Consider the following 18,339-nt stretch of genomic DNA (forward strand, 5'->3'; position numbering starts at 1 on the left):
CCAACTTCCTCTCTCATATGGTCATCTATCTTTTTACCCCATTTTCTCTGATACCAAAAATTTAACTATTTTGTGACCCATCAAGTAGATTCCATGAATCCTGCTGCTTTTCATTATCTCTCTAGTTGCTTTCAACTCATTTTCCTTTTACATTTCACGATTCATCATTATCCCACCCACGTGCATACTTCCTTGCAAGCTGTAATCCGATGCACTGGCATGTGCCTATAGTCCCAGCTCCTGGGAGGGTGAGGCTGGGGTTTGCCAGTTTGAGGCTAAAAATTATTTTCAGTCTCTGGTTCTTATCTTGTGAGATAGTAAAAATAATCAGAACATTTCTATAAGCTTCACTAGTACATCTACCTACAGATGTACCTAGACGAACTCCCTATTTTCTCTACTCGCTCTTTCTGGCAAAACTTCAAGAGTCTTTGGTTGTTTGTCTAATTTATTTCCTCCCATTATCTCTAGCTTATTTTGTGATAGGCAGCCTCCAAAATGGCCCTGAGGATTCTCACTTCCTGGTATTCACATGCTTCATAATCTCTTCCTGCACAGTTCATCTCTGTGAACACAGCAGAAGTAATAGCTTACTGTGTGAACACAGCAGAAGCAATTCACTGCAACCTCATGAGGAGCCCTGAGCCAAGTTCCAGATACACAGAAGCTGTGAGATGTGTTATTTTAAACTAAGTTGGGTGGGGGCCGGGGATTTAGCTCAGTGGTTCGGTGGCCTGCCTTGCAAGTGCAAGGACCCAAGTTCAATCCCCGGTACCAAAAAAACAACAAAAAAAAACAAAAACCATAAACTAAGTTGGGTGGTAAATTTTTACACAGCAACAATTAATTCATATTCCACCTAAACTCTGAATCTGTTCTTTTTTATAGCCCCCCCCCCAGTGCTGGGGATCAAACGCAGGGCCTCATATACACAAGACAAGTGCTCTGAGCTATACACCCAGCCCATAACTGCTCTTATGAAGATCACCAGTGACTTCTGCTTTGGTGAATCCAAAGGGAAATTCTCTGAACTCACTTGACATAATCAGCATTTTACACAGTTATACATTCTCTCATTTTTGAAGTGCTTCCTTAATTTGACATTCTGGACATCACACTCTCCTGGTTTTGCTCTTACCTTGTAGACTAATCCTTTTCAGTGTTTCCTGTTGTTCCCTCCCCCCATTAAGAAAGAGAAACACAAACAAAACAGAACAAACAAAAAACCCCAGCATAGTGTGCTGATTAAAAATGCAGACTTTAGAACCAGACTGGCTGAGTTTAAATCCTGGATTTGTCACTAACTATATGTGTGATTTTTATTAATTTCTTTTTTCTTTTTTTTATTAAGGATTGTAAACATACATGACAAGAAATGAAGATACTAAATAAGAATTTCAAATATACATATATATGACAGCAAAAAAGGATACGAAATAAACAAAAATTTATACAACACAGACTGATAATCCAAATACATTATTAGTTTGATATGACCTTCAAACATATGTTTTCTTATTTTCTTTTTGTATAATATTTTTGAAATATTGTATTTACAAATAAAACAAAGTTACATATTATAGTTGAGAAACTGTCCTCAAAATTTTGATTTATAAATGCCTTGGTTTTATTAATTTGATAAATATCATATGCTTGTTGATTGTATCACTTACATTTTCTAACAGAACTTCCCACAGAAAAGAAGTATACTTATATTTGAAATCCAAAAACAACTAAAAGTTCACATTTTTAAATCAGATTTTTCTGTTTTTCTTTTTTTTTTTTTGGTACAGGGGATTGAACTTGGGTGCTTGCGCTTGCAAGGCAGGCCACTGAACCACTGAGCTAAATCCCCAGCTCTCTGTTTCTTCTTTATTATATCCCATACTTATTTTATTATATTTTTTATAAGCATAATGATAGAATTTAACACCAATACATACATATGTAATATTCTTCCCAAACAAATGACTATGAATTCAATCAAGCATTTAATTTAGAGAAATCATAAGGCTGCCAGAAAAACTATCGATATGCCAAATGTACAAAATCCTACCACATTCATGACCACGTTTCTCATTTAGGAGTGTACACATATGTGCAAAAACATACCCCCCCACATATACACAATGCTTATTTTCTGCAATACAATATTTGGTTTAATAAAACAGTGCAGTGATGTGTGGAATGTTTGTGATTTGTGTGATTTGAAGAAAAAAATATATCATCTTTGAGGCAGTTGGAGAATTTGTAATATGTACCAGATACTGAATGATATTAATTATTATCCATTTATTTAAGTATAGTTATGATAAAATTTACTTAAAAATTAATATTTGTTATCAGCAGAAAATAGGTACAAAGATATATTGATAATGTAACAAAATTTGTCTTAACAACTTTCCAACCAAACAAGCTGTAGTGACAGAAAAGGAAGTTTGCAGAAGGCAGAGATGAGAGAGGAGAATGATGGATGGACCTTAATACTTTTCATACTACTCATATATACAGATTTAATAAATTCTCAAATAAAGAAGCAAAGAAAATGATTTTTATTAATTTCTTTTTTTCACATACTTCCTGTCCAATTCTTCAGCAAATCCCATTGGATCTACCCACAAACTCTATCTAATACTTATTGAGTGGAGTGCTAGAAATGATCAAACATAAAAAACAAACACGCAAACACCCAAACTGTGTTTAGGAACACCCTAAAAGGGATTCTAGCACCAGATAAGAAATAATGCCAAACTGCTTTGGAATGACTAATAATACAGCCCCCAGTGAAAGCTGCTTATACACTTACTTATTATCAATATTAAATCTTTATAAAAAAAGATATGCCAATGACTTACAGCTAATGAATTTCTTAATTTATTCTCATTTCGGGAGTATGGGAAACAGGAGCAACTTTTATTTATTTATTTATTTATTTATTTAACAAATATTTACTGAAAAGCTTTTATATTCCAGATTCTTTCCAAGTTTGGGAGATACAAAATAAAATGAAAGAAATAGAAATATTTGACCTCATATAGTTTACATTCTAATGGGGTGGAATGGCATGTACAAAAATAACAAGTGAAAGATAAAATGTGCTTGAAAGTAATAATGCTACCGCAAAAAACAGAGGGAGGAAAGAAAGAGGCTAAAGATAATTTTAAACAGAAACATCAGGCAATACATCAGGTAATATGTTCTTGAGAAGGTGTCCTGTCAGCAAAGAACACAAAGAGATTCCTATGTCCTTTCCCCCTGGATGTCACTAAATTGTTGCCCTTCCCCTTCATCCTAGCAGCAGCTGGAGGTTTATTTTCTGGAGAGGATAAAATATAAGCCCTCTGAACTGAAGTCACCTGATAAAACAGCATGATTATAAAAGCATAAGAATATTGTATACTGAATGCAGAGCTTCCAAAGATTCTTCCTCTACTGTGCTTCTAGAAGTCTACCATCTAGACCCAGAAAGGAAAGAGACAAGAGTCCTCTCTGGTGATTCAAGAACTGTAAAGAATCTGAGAATTTATCCTGCTTGCAAGCTAATAAGCTTGCCTGACATGATTTCACAGATGCTGGCAGAAGGCCCAACTCTTAGGCCAAAGACAAAAGATTTTGCTCTTCTCAGCATAGCAAGAATCACGAGCATCGTATTCACAACAGTTCCCCTTGCAGCCACTCCAAGTCCATGGGGTGACGTGGAGACAGGCCCAAGGGGACAGTATGCGTGCAGTGGGTTGCTGATCACAACTGAGGAGCTCTAAGACACCTTAATCTTCTATAAGGAACTGTTAGAAAACCTGTGTAATTTTTGTACTGGAGAGAGACATTATCATTACACTGGACAGTAAAAGTATTTACCCTGTGCTTCAGACTAAGACATTATCTCTAACTCTGAAAGCTGTCCATTCCCCAAACATCCATCGTTAGTCTGTAACAGAGGCCGTCAGGTAACTCTTCTCAAAAGATGTAAAGAAACATGGGAAAGCATGGAGAAGAACTGTCAACAGCACACAAGGCAAAACCTTACACATCACAAGTCTGACCACTCAATGAAAAATATCTATAAATAGTGACCTTCCTCGGCAAAGGGCTCATCATCATTCTAAAGTGAAACCCCAGAGAGAAGCCCCACAAATGCTCTCAGAGCTCCCAGGGAGCCTTCCTTTCAGTCGTGCTTACATATTGGAGACCTATAGACATCTGAAGAAACATGGGATTTGCATCTCCAAAGACAGATATGTTAAGGTCTGCCATCTGAAATATCCCTGCTGCCATGATATCACCTTTAATAGAATAAAAGCTTGGACAGAGTCTTTAGTATTTGGCTTGTTTGAGGTTGTATTAATGCAGTTTTTCCTCTATTGCTTTACATCATCTTACATCACTTTCACCTCCCTGAAGCTGGAGGCTTTGACAGGTTCCTGAGAGTTGGAGGAAAGTTATAGTAAGTTTAGAGGCAAATCCATGTATGTCAGATATCCAGTACTTGATTCACATTACAACTTTTTCAGAAGCCCAAATGCTGTGAACTCTAAATTTTGCACAATTCACTCTTGACCTGGACCACTAACTTCTTGAAAGGAATCTTAAAACTTTTTGAATGTGAAGCTTACTATAACCTAGGGAGGAGTAACAGTTCAAGTTTTCTTCTTTCGGGAGCCTTAACTGATTTATTTTTTTTCTTTGAGACAGGGCCTTGTTGTGTAGTCCAGGCTGGTCCTGAACTCACTATGTAGCCTAGGCTGACCCCAAACTCACAGTAATCTTCTTGCCTCAGCCGTTCAAGTGCTAGGATCACAAGTGTGCACCACCACACTCAGTGGGAGCCTTCTTTTTATTTATTTTTTTCTGGTACCAGGGATGGAACTCAGAATCTGTAAGGCAGGCATGCACCACTAAGCTAAATCCCCAGCCCAGGAGCCTTCTTTTAATAGCAGTAATACTGCAGTGTTCTCACAGATCAGGGTGTGTGCTTGCTATTCAAGTTTTTCCTAACTCAATCATATATTTCCTTGGGTTACATTCAAAGGTGATACAAATATAAGGAAAGCAAAAGAATATTTAACACAAAAGTCAGGATGGGAATACTGGAGGATTTTAAAGTACTGGTAATGTTTGTTATTGTTATTTTGTTTGTTTGTTTTTTGTACTGGGGATCAAACTCGGGACTTTGCGTTTGTGAGGCAGGTGGAGGCAGCACTGAACTAAATCCCTGGCCCCTTGGTAGTGTTTGCTAAATGAGGGGTTGGGTCCCTGGGTATGTGTTTCATTATCTAACAAAATAATGTGTTATTCGGGCCTCAAAACAACCCTGACACATTTCCAATAAAAACTAGTTACTCTGTGTCTGTGTCATGCAGCATGTCCTCTAAGCTAAGAGGACTGAATCAGCCAAAACCAAATAGCTTTTCTTCTAACCTCATCTAATTCTGTAAATTATACCTTCGGTAAGTGATAGGATAGAATGCTGAAGCATCTTATAATATGGGATAAACTTACTTGTGAAGCCAGAAACAGCTGTTGACAGTATAGTATTTGAGTTGAAATAGCACGAAAAAAAAATTAAATGAGGATGAAAGGAAGCTCTTTCAGGAGGAAAGAATAGAACTTCCTTAAAGGCAAGGTTCATGTATTACACTTATTTTACTTCACATAGTATTATGAACATGTTAGTATTTAGGGATGTGAAGAAATTAGAAACCATGTGTACTGTTGGTGAAAATGTAAAATAGTGTATCCACCATGGGAAATCTTGTGGAGGTTCCTCAAAAATATTAAAAATAGAACAGCACATGACCCTCTTAGTGTCCACCTCTTAGTGTTCAAAAGAATGAAAACAGAATTTCAAAGGGTTTTCACTTTCATGTTCCCTGAAGCAGTATTCATAGTAGCCAAGCAGCAGAAATCATCTAAATATCTACCTAGAGATGAATGGATTAAAAAAAAAGTGGTACATATGCACACTGGGATATTATTAGCTTTGAAAAAGGAAACCTCATCACATGCTATGGAGATGGATGAATCTTAGGGATATTACACTCACAATCACAGAAAGAAAATGCCACACCATTCCTCTTCCAGGTGATATGTAAAGCAGTGAAACACACAGAAGAAGAAAGGAGAATAGTAGTTGCTAGGGGATAGGGAGAAGGGACAAAGGGGATCAGTATTTAGTTTCAGTTATGCAAGACAAAAAAGCTCTAGAATCTGCTGTATATCAATGTGCATATAATTAATAATATTGTAGGGCACACTTTAAAATTTAAGAGGATAGATTTTATGTTGTTATATTACTATTAAAAAAAAAAGCATGAGTGCTTTCCTCTAAAGTCCTAATGACTCAGGGAAGCTTATTTTAGAGACAATCCCAAGGCTTGGTGCCTAAGGTAAACAGTAATATTTGGACATCCTGCCTCAGGGCTGGAGCTCCAGCTGTCATGGCTGACATCATTACAGCCCTCATTTTCATGTCTACCTTTCATTCCCCATTATCTGCTCTTAATCATCTAACTTCAAGCCCGAAATTCTTGAGTTGATAGCAGAACAGAGAGGGGGAGATGACCTGAAAGGTCTTAGAAATAAGGAGACTCAAGTATGTGCATACTCAATTTACTGTCTTGAATCTGTAACTCTTTTTAAATATTAGTTAGATAATGAAATTTCCATGAAATTAGAATCCACATTTCTTTTTTATTTCTTTAAGACTGGGCATTATGTCTCACACATAAAAGGCAACTGACAAGTATTTACTTGATAAATTATACCTAACTTCTTAATTTAGTGGCCTATTTCCTCGTTGAAATGACTATTTTCACTTTGCCTTTCAGTTACCCACTAACACAAACATTCAGAGCAACACTACTAGAGATTTGTCATACTGTAATTAGAAGCTTACAAATACTTACATTAACTTATTTTATTCTTATCTCCATCTTCTACATTTCCACTTCCTTTGGTTAAGCTGCTGGCCTTGGTAGCTCTTATTTATTGTGTGGACAAGTGAGCACTCATTCAACCCTAATTTATTAAGTCTCTAAAGTATTAGTCACGAAGAGCTATGAACATAAATAAGAACTATGGCTGTTTTCACAGTTCCCAGTCTGGTTTGGATGGAAACATCAAGCAAATCATTGCAGTACAATGCAATAAACTTTTAGCTCCCTATTTTAGCAGGCTAAAGTAAATGGTAACATAATTATCACTAGCTCTTCAGCCAGGTAAAAAAATAATGACGGTGACAGAAAACCTGCTGAATATAAAGAAAGTGAGATGGAGACTATAATGCCAAGTGAACTTCAAGGTTCATAAGCTACGCAAAATTTACAGAAGGATAAAACTATGATGAGTTTTCCATAACATTATTCAGTTACTGATAACAGTAATAGATTAGTAATATAATAGGAACTGTCTCTTGCTACATTTCTTAAAATTTTCCTTATTTTCGAAAGGCTTTGCTCTTTATTGTACATGGTATTGCTTCAGTAGAACTCCATTTCTGAGAAAAAAAATTATAACCTGATAAGTGCTAAAGAAAGTAAAATAGTGTCAGGATAACATGGCAGAAGAAACTTCTAACATCCTGGGGAAGTTATTTATGTTGTAAGGGGAGAATAAGAAGGGAAGAGCAGATAGACATTAAAAACAAAATAAAAAATGCTTCATTTTAGTAATACTATCACAGCTAGAAATGGTACACAATTATTGGAAATTTTATGGAAATTATACCTAACATTTCAAATGGAGGCCAACTTCCTAGAATCGGCAATGCCTTTTCTATTGTCAAAATTCATGAATGTGTTCTACTTAATCAATTTTCAACAGCTTCATAGTCTTTGTCTTCCTTGACTGATGTTATTGCAGATGACAGTTATTTCCTGATCTAAACCTCCCAGTGTCAGCACAATCTTGTGCTGGAAATAATTTATGTCTATTTCAACAGCTATAAAATCCCATCTAATTCCCATGCCATGGAACTCACAAACACTGTCATTTTTTTCTTTTCTCCCTGAAAAATTTCCAGAAACATATAGGTAAAGAATTATGGTAAAATACAGTGCTATAAGTGAAACATATTAAAATGAAAGTATAAATTAAAAAATTAGATGATAAAAAAATGAAGAAAATCCAAGCCTTTAGAAGAAATTTTGAAAACATTTTCAAAGAACCAAAATGAAAGAGAATACAAAGAATGAAATTAAACTATCCCATATAAAATTAGTATATTATGTTATAAATAGGCTAGAAATCAACAATATGTATCTACTAAAAGAAAGATAAAAACAGAGAAGAGATTTCTTGAGGTGAAACATTTTTGGAAGGATACCTTTCTGTAACAAATTTATCAATTTTTTTCTTTTTCTTTCTTTTTTTTTTTCTTTTCTTTTTTTTTTTTTTCTTTTTTTTTTTTTGGGTACCAGGGATTCGGGTCCTTGCGCTTGCAAGGCAGGCCACCGAACCACTGAGCTAAATCCCCGGCCCCCAAATTTATAAATATTAAGAAGATACAAACTCCTGGAACTCCTAAATGCTTTTTTTTTTTTTTGCCTGTGAAACCTATAATATTTTCTTTTCTTCCCACCCCCCATTAAGTTTATTGGTACATTTAAAGTAAACAATACAGTTACATTTATCATCGGGATTTTGTACCTTCACATGATATGTCTTGGTTCTTGTTTTTATCCCCATACCTCTGCCCTTAATGTTATTTTAAAGTGAAACAAATTTTAAGGAAGGAGGACCGAGTGAACAAAAATGTCTCAAAGATTTATAAAGAGATGCCTTCTTTGCCCGTGTCCAGCTGCTGGAGAGGAAAGTTATTTAGACACAGAAACACTATTCTGGGTCTGACCAACACCTATGAGCATCTCATGTATTGCACTTTACAAACCATTCTCCTCGGTAATTTTCATATTAACCTTTGGTGTGATAAGGGTATTCCAGGGTACACTAGGTATTAGAAAATACCTATTAAATTATTAGATTTAACTTATCAGAGGTGTTCAGAGGATGAAACAAGGCTCAAAACCCGGGGAACATACACATGAAAGATAAGTAATCACAATGGAAATGGGCTAGGTGGCGGAAGGACAGCACACCCCACAAACCGCTCAGGGTCACTGTAAAGCACTGCAGATTTCTTTGCATACATAAACAAGAAAAATAAAGATACTGTACATTAGATTTAAAAGTAAAACAGTACATTTGGAATAAAAAAAGATCTTAAGTCATATTTGGTGTATATATTTCAGATTGGCAGGCAAATGTTTGTTATTTGGACAGGAGGTGAGAAAAAATGTGAAAATTTTGATACCTTCCTTTTTTTTTTTTGAGGCAAGGTCTCCCTTCGTAGTTCAGGCTGGCCCTGAACTCACTATGTAGCCCATGCTGGCCTCGAACTCACAGTGATCCTCCTGCCTCAACCTTCCAAGTGTGGGGATTACAGCTGTGTGACACCACACCCGGCAAATCCTTTTGTTTGTTTGTTTGTTTGTTTGGGTACTCTGATCAAAGTCTTTGAGCTTGCAAGGCAGGTGGGTGGCCACTAAGCTAAATTCCTGGCTGATACTTTTCTTCTTCTGTCCATAATCTAGTTTTTATGCTTGCTACTTTAACTGTTATAATTTAAATAAAAAGTATGCAGCATCTAAAAAAATTTTCTGGTATGATGCTGTGAGACTAGATAATGGTTTCACATATAAGATATAATTATATACCAAGAAGTCTATTTTTGATTCCAAACCAGGCTTTTTTTTATAGACTGGTATTTGCCAAAAGCTATTTACTTTTAGAAGCTGTTTCACTTTTATATACTAATATACTATCAGGTCATGTACATTTCAGTCAATAATACACATCTGCTACCAGAACCAAGAAATGAATGGCAGCCACAATAATTAAATCTGGACTTATAATTAAAAAAAAAAAACCAGACTCAGTCTCTAGGAAAATAGTGAGAAAGAGAAGGTTCTTTAACCAGGCATTTTTGAAATACAAATTGTCATAATGTAAAACTAACATCACTTTTTAAGTGACACTGGTTATAGGTAATATTTCTGTCATAAAATTGGCCTAGCAATTGAACCTTGAGTCATGTTTCTTTTGGTAAAAGCCAAATCTTTTCCAACCAGTTTTTGGTCACTGGAGAATAACAATCATTATTTTTATTTTTATCCATAAAATAAGCCTATTTTCTAGAATATGTTTCTTTCTTAAAAAGACAAGCAACTGAATGGCAATAACATTTGCACTTTTCTGGTTAGTAAATCAAAACCAAACTGAGTGAACTGAACATCATAATCACTTGAAAACAGAAACTGAAGTACATCAAATGAAGTAAGAAAACATCAAATGAAGTAAGTTTCTTGCATAAGAAGAGGATAAATTCAAAAGTTACAAAATCTATATTGTTAAGGTTTCAGAGATTAGGTATAATGTTGTGAAGGTTGAATAATGACTTGGTGCCTTGAAACTATGGAAAGAATCCTGACATCACTGTCAACAAATTAATAGATGAGTCACTGGATCTGGAGACCATTTGTTGCAGTAAGTAGTCAGTGAAGGAAACATCAGGCAAGCACTTCAGCTTACTGAAGTCAAAACAATCAAAAAGCTTTGGAAAAACAACTGTAAGATGCAAGATACCATTAAAACAGAGTTGCCACAAATGACATCTGTGTTCTTTTCAATCTACCATATGCTCTGAGTTTTCAGGCCATAAAATGCACTTAAAGGTCAGAAAATGCTGAATGGCACACCTGACTTTACATAACTGCAATTACTGGATCTAAGAACCTGGCTCAGACTCATAGTTCTGAACTACTGTCAACTCTGATGATGCCAATGCACTCCTAAATGGGGACAAAAAAGGTGTTCCTGGCAGAACTAGAACACAAAGTAGCAGTAAGGCAAGTCACTCAAGGACAACAGAGCAGGAAAAGTAATCATGGGTTTCTATTTGATAATTTATTTCTCACCCCCTTCCTGACCTTCTACTCATTAGTTAAGAAGTTAATTATTTCTTTTTTTTCATTTTTTATTTTTATTTTTTTGGTACCAGGGGTTGAACTTGGGCCCTTGTGCTTGTGAGGCAGGTGGCAGAACCACTGAGCCAAATTCCCAGCAAGAAGTTAATTATTTCTGAGGCCCTTCCTTATCCTCAACTCATCAATTAAGAAGTTAGAGCTGATGGGCTGGGGATTTAGCTCAGCGTTTCGGTGGCCTGCCTCGCAAGCGCAAGGACCTGAGTTCGATCCCCAGTACCACACACACACACACACACACACACACACACACAAAGAAGTTAGACCTGGAGAAAATGTTTCCATAAAGTTTAGGTCAAGATAATTTATTGAAAAAAGAGGAAGTTATAACATTACCATGAAACAAATAATTTTCAATGAAACACAGTAACCAAACTAAGTTCTGTGACATTAATTCAATTTTCTCTATCAGTGACAGCGAACCTTTTGGAGCTTTCAATGTTAAACAGCCCACTGTGGCACATGTGCCATAGGTTTGCCACCACTGTTCTATAAAAACCTAAATGGTTGACAAGACCTTGTTTTCAAGTGGTAGATTTGTCTATTATTCCTATTTGCTATTAATTTTGTTATCTACAATCTTTCTTGGAATTACTTTGTAATACCAAAGAAAGCTAAAATTTTGAGTCCTCTGAGAGAGTTATTTAAGATATTAGAAAAGTAAGGTGGAAATAATTCTTTAAATGATATGGAAAAATGCTAAATAAAATTAATGAGTACAACGGTTTGTTGTAATAGAGTTTTAAATCTCTTTATTATGAAGTCTATTTTTCCAGAAGAGTAATAATGAAAGAATGAAGAAATCATACATTAACAAGGAGCTATTTGGGTATTATATAAGTAAAACTACATGGTAACTGGAATTAGGAAGAGTATTTTTTCTTCTGAAATATTTCCTTTTGGCCTTTCAATCAATCATGTGCTAAGATTTATCTGGTTTTGTCTATATTCTATCATTTCTTCATTTCTCTAATTCTTATGTCTTCTCTCCTTCCCTAGTTAGATTTTTTTCCTAGGTTAACTAGTCTCACATCCAAACATTTTAACAGCAATATTATTTTATTAATTCCAAATCAAAATGAACCAAAATACAAAGTTGTTAATTGAAGTATGGATTATTATTTGAATCTCAAAAAATGTCAGCTATTGAGAATTAACAGTCACAGGTTTGTTCTCCCCAAACTTCAGGAGAACAGAGAAGATGCTGATTCTATTTAGAAAGTTCAGCCCTTAAAAGTATTTAACTGATATGGCCCTTTAAAATTATTTCAAACAGCTTGCTATCTCAAAAGCAAAATAAAGTCAGACATCTATTCCAACTGGCAATGTCAGATAAAACAGAATAAGAAACTTCCGCTACTAGATTTAAGGAAGTTCACAGGGACAATTAAATGCATTGTGTAATGTCAGTTATTTTAATACCTCTGTATTTCTTAAAAGTAAACTTACAACCCCCATCCTTACTGAAAATCCTTGTACACTTGCTACGTGACTTGCTCGCCCCAACTTGACCCCCATTTAATCAACATTACCTAGGTACCTGTAATCTTATTGGTTGGTAATGGTTTTGCCCCACCTCATGCCCACCTTATAATTTTCCACTGGTTCTTATAGTTTTGTCGCACTTTATACCAGCCTCACCACATGGCTTTGCTATATAAAACATCTTTGAAAATTAGAGCGCTGGGGATTTGGCTCAGTGGTTCCAGCGCCTGCCTTGTAAGTGCAAGGACCCAAATTTGATCCCCAGTACAAAAAAAAAAAAAATTAGTGTGAGTGGGCAACCCACTTTCTGGTCTCCTTCTGTCTCTCTTAGACAGGAGCTTTCTTTCCCTCAATAAATTTTTCCTACACTTAAAAAAAAAAGAAGGCCTATTTGACAATAAATATACACATGAAAACAATGTCAGGTCAAGAAGGAAACTTTTTTCCTTTGTAAGAGAACAAAGCTATTTTTCTTGTTTTGGTCAAGAAAAAACAGGCCTCCTTGAGGATTCTGAGTCTTCAAAAAGAGAGAATAAGATCTCCATGATGTACAAATAACCAAACTTTAACATTAGCTAGCATTTTGTTATCTCTAGTGTGAGAAAAAAAAGAGCTAAACAGTTCCAGAATTTTTTAATAACAGAAGTGGACTGGTTCATGCTCAGTATAGCTTTATATGGATGTACTTATTACTTTATAATACTCAGTAAAACTAGATTTATATAGTAATGCTCTTGAATATTTCATTAATCATTTCATTCACTAACTACATGGAATAAAGAAAACAGGACACAGGTTATCTCTTATCCAAAATGATTGGAACCAAGAAGTGTTTTGGATATCAGATGTTTTTTCAGACTGTGGAGTACTTGCACATACATAATACAAAGTCTAAAAATAAAATTCATTTATATATATATATATATATATATATATGTATTTATGCATTATATATATATATAAAGTGATGTTATACACTATTTTTAGTACACACCTGTTTTAAGTGCAAACATTCACACCAAGTGTAGGATTTTCTGCTTGATGCTTAAAAAGGTTTCAGATTTTAAAGTATTTCAGATGTCAGATTTTTGGATTAGAGATGCTAAAACTGTATACTATATTGAAAAAGACCCACTGATTACGACAGGGCTAATAGTTTTAGCTTAAAACCTTAAATACTAGTATTTCACCTAAGAATAAAAGTAAACTAACAACAGCTATAATATACCTATTTTATACCTTCCTGTATTGCCTTCTGGCTCTTTGTTTTCTAATTAGAGTAGCTCATCCCCTTTAAATAAAACAAAGGCAAAAACAATGCTCTCAAAAAGCATATTATAAAATTTTATCATAAAATACTTTTGTAATTATAGGACACATTGTATGTGTGTATACACTTTGTATCTTTTTAAATTGCATCTTAGATGATATAATTGATTCCACATTTAGCTATGTTCATTTTTATGGCACTTTCATCAACATTTTTTATGTGTGTATTTTAAGAAACTGAAAAAATAGTATCCATAATCAAGTCTATTTTATTTGGCTGACAAATATATTTCTTACGAGGAATATTATAATCATATCATTTAATACCTTACATTCACAATGAAAAAATTATGAGAAAGAAATATTGACCACTGTAATTTTCCTTCAGATTTTCTTTTCAATTTTCCTTGGCTTACCTGTTTCATGTAACAAACTGGCTTCTACTTTGTGGGGAATTCTTGGTGGAATTTTCATAGAGGCACGAATCTGGTAAAAACTAAAGCAAAATAAACAAGGAAATCATTTCAAAAACATATTAAAATATTCTATGCTCCAATTTCTATATTTTTATCTATTAAAATAATAAAGTTGACATAATTATGTCAGTTTTCTATAATATTTGCTATTGGTAGATAAAAACATTCTCAGATCTACATATCAAATAGTATGACATACAACCAAAATGGAAATCCAACAGATATAAAGATGAATGAGAGAAAATGAAGCAATACATGTGGTATTTCTTATTTTATATGAGAGCATGTGACAGCAACCTGTGAATTAGGCATTCAAGAGTTTTACTGTCTACTTGGTTCACTGATTTTCTTTTAAAATATAATAAAATTATTCATAAATAACAGTTTGAGAAAATGTCAGAATACTTATAAGTGGTTTTAAAAAACTGGTTCCATACTATGACAAAATAAAAGTATATATTTAGTTTAAGGAACTTAGCTTTTTTCCCCAACTTAAGATCTATTTGTTTATTTATTTTTATCTGCTTTTTATTTGAAAGGATTTACACACACACACACACACACACACACACACACACACACACACAGTGGTAACATGGTTTGCAAATTTAATTTGTCCTGTGATTTTGGAAAAGACGATCATGTTTGTGCTTATGTGGGAAAGATGGCTGTGGTTGTGTGTGTCACCTGATGAATAGTTTGCAAAAATTTTGCCAAATCCTTCTGTTTGCAAACCAAATTTTTTGCAAATTACAAATCTGTGTATATAATGGAGCATACACACATCCACATCCACATAATTTCCTAAAGTAAAATAAACATTAGAAATCAAGAACAAATTTAGGTGTATACTGGGGAGCTGAGTATTTAGTATTAATTTTCTTTAATAATTTCCTAGAGCATGTTAATTGTTAAATTTGCAAATAATACCAGATTGGGTAGGGTATATGTATGATCAGGTCACAAAAGCAGAATTAAAGAATTAGTAAACAAAAGGGTAAAGGGATCTCTAAAGGACACAACTGAACTCTATATATAGAGGTAGAAGATAAGTTGAAATGAAGACAAGATCTGCTTTAACACATAAGATAAATATAAACAAAAGATAAAATCAGGTGAACCAGAAAAGTAAAATTTTCTAGGACTTCTTCCTTCAACAACCATAGTGGGAAACTTCAACACTTCACTTTCCTTAGCAACAGATCATCCAGGGAGAAAACCAACAAAGAAACAACTTGAGCCACACTACAGAGCAAAAGAACCTAACAGTCATTTATAGAACATTCCATCCAATGGTAGTAAAATACCTATTCTTCTCTCCAGAAAATGAAACATTCTGCAGGACAGATCATATGTGAAGCCACAAATCAAGTCTCAATAATTTAATAAAAAAGAAATAATATACCATATCTTCTAAGACCATAATGAATATTAAAATTATAAGTCAAGGGCCAGGGATATAGCTCAGTGATTCCGCAGCCTGCATTGCAAGCACAAGGACCTAAGTTTGATCCCTGGTACCAAAAACAAAAACAATAAAACTATAAGTCAACAGCACCTTCCTGTAAGTGCAAGGTCCTGAGTTCGATCCCCAGGAACAAAAACAAAAAACTAAAGTCAACACTAGAAAGTATGTAAGTATGGAAAGTATGTAAATATGGAAATTGAGTATCATGCTCCTTAAACAACCAATGGGAAAGACAAGAAATAAAAGAAAAATGTAATTTCTAGAAATCAATGAAAATGACAATACAATATACCAAAATCTGTAGGATACAGCCAAAATAGCACTGAGAGAAATATATAACAAGAAATGTATATAAAAAAATGAAAATTTTCAAAACAACCTAAAAAGATACCTTAAAGATTTAGAAAAGCTAGAACAAACCAGTTAGTACAAGAAAGAAATAATAAAGGCCCGGGGTTAAGTAAATAAAACTGAAGCTAAAAAGGCAAAACAAAAGATACATGAAATAAAGACGACATTTTGAAAGAGTAAACAAAATTGAAAAATCTTGAGTGAGACTCAAGAAAAAAGTGTACACCTAAATAAATAAGAAATGAAAAATGAGGTATTACAATTCATATCCCACAAATAAAGATCATGAGAAACTACTATGAACTACTGTATACTAAAAACTTAAAGGAAATAAATGAATTCCTGAACACATAAAACCTAGCAAAATTGAATCAAGATGAACTCAAGAGACAAATAATGAGCAATAGATAGAAGTGGAAACTTAAAATCTCCCATCTAAAAGAAATCCAGGCCCTGAGAGCTCTGTTCTCACCCTTCCTCATTCTTCTTTTTTTTTCTTCAGTACCAGACACTGACCCCAAGCCTTAACAGTGAGTGACATCACCAGCCCTTTCATATTTTTATTTTAAGACAGGGTCTCATTAAGTTGCTAAATTATCTGTCCAGCCAAGGCTGGAATTACAATCCTGCTTCCTCCTACATGAGTACTGGGATTATAGGTATATCCCACCATGTTTGGTTCTACAAATATTTAAAGAACTAATTACAATTCTTAAACCATACCCAGAAAAACAAAAATGAAAGGAACTCTGCCAAAATATCTTACAACTTTACTGATACCAAAACCAGATAAACATAACAAAAAATCAAATCAAACCAAACAAACAAAAACTAAAGATTCATATTTCTAATAAACACAGATGCAAAAATTTTCAGTAAGGTACTAGTAAACCAGCCAGGCGTGGTGGCACAGAACATACTTGTCATTCAGTTACCTGGAAGGCCGAGGTAGGAAGACTGTGAGTTCAAGACCAATCTGGGCAACTTAAGTGAGACACTGTCACATCATACTAAAAGCATTTTCTCCAAGATGGAGAATAAGACAAAAAGTCCATGGTGACCATTCCTTTTAATATAATACTGAAAATATTAGCAAGGGCAATTATGAAAGAGAAAGGGCAGCTAAACTGGAAAAGAATTATATTTTCCACATTTCCAGATGATACGATTCTACATATAAAAAAAACTAAATAGTCCATCCAAAAATTGTTAGTATTTAAAAACAAATTCAGAAAAGTTATGGGACACAAAAATCACTGTATAAAAATCAGAAGCAATAATGCCAATTACACCAGTAATGAACTGCTGAACAAAACAATAAAAACTTTACTCACAATAGCTATAACAGTAATAAAACATTTAGGAATAAACAGTCAAACAAAAAAAAGATCTCTACAATAATATAGGTTTTTCTACTTAGATCTAACCTTTCACATAAAAAAATAAGCTAAAATTGAGTCTGGCATTCCTAAATCTTTTAATATTCAAATGAAAAAGAACAGCTCTTTAGCATCTATACAGATACAACAGGTGGAGAAAGGGAATTAGATGTATGCCTATTGTTTCTGTTGCTGGAAAATCTGAATGTATTTTTGGCTTTGGAGGGAAGAATAAGAAAACGGAAGCTAATGGCTAGAAGTCTATGAATATTAAATTGCTACATTTCTATTCCTTTTCAGTATTTTATAGTATTTACATTAATAGTATTATTTTAGCGTTTATAACTGAGTCAAAGCAAACTTTAAGAGGTAATAATTATGATTTTAGAAGGCAAAGTAGTTTTACATATATGTAAACATGATCTTTTTAGTTAAACAAATAATACTATGAGCAGGATGTGATGGTGTATATCTGTAATACCACTCTGGGAGACTGAGGCAGAAGAACACAAGTTCAAGCCTAGCCTGAGCAATTTAGCAAGGTCATGGAGGGAGAAGGAAAGGGGATGAAAATAGGAATTAAAATGTTTTGCATACATGTAGCACCTTCACACACGGAATGTAAATATTGTATTCTACAAACTTATGCTAATAAAAAATAAAACAAAATAATAAAATAAAAAATAAATAGGGCTAGATGTTTAGCTTAGTATGAAGGCCCTGGGTTCCATGCCCAGTACTGGAAAAAAAAGATATTGTTTTATTTAGAAAGAATAGGGCTGGGGATTTAGCTCAGGGGTTCCACAGCCTGCCTCACAAGCACAAGGTCCTGAGTTCAATCCCTGGTACCAAAAAAAAAAAAAAAAAAAAAA

General features: G+C 34.1%; 1 protein-coding gene across 1 annotated transcript in view; it reads right to left on the reverse strand.

Moving 5' to 3' along the window:
- Fam135a (family with sequence similarity 135 member A) overlaps positions 1–18,339 on the reverse strand; it is a 109,849-nt gene that overhangs the window by 68,557 nt on the left and 22,953 nt on the right. Inside the window, exon 3 of the mRNA XM_019206611.2 lies at positions 14,210–14,289. Within this exon, the coding sequence (XP_019062156.1) occupies positions 14,210–14,289 (80 nt within the window). The remainder of the gene's footprint in view (positions 1–14,209; positions 14,290–18,339) is intronic.

This window comes from Fukomys damarensis, unplaced genomic scaffold (assembly GCF_012274545.1).
Source record: "Fukomys damarensis isolate Sample0158 unplaced genomic scaffold, DMR_v1.0_HiC HiC_scaffold_27, whole genome shotgun sequence".
Lineage (NCBI taxonomy): Eukaryota > Metazoa > Chordata > Mammalia > Rodentia > Bathyergidae > Fukomys > Fukomys damarensis.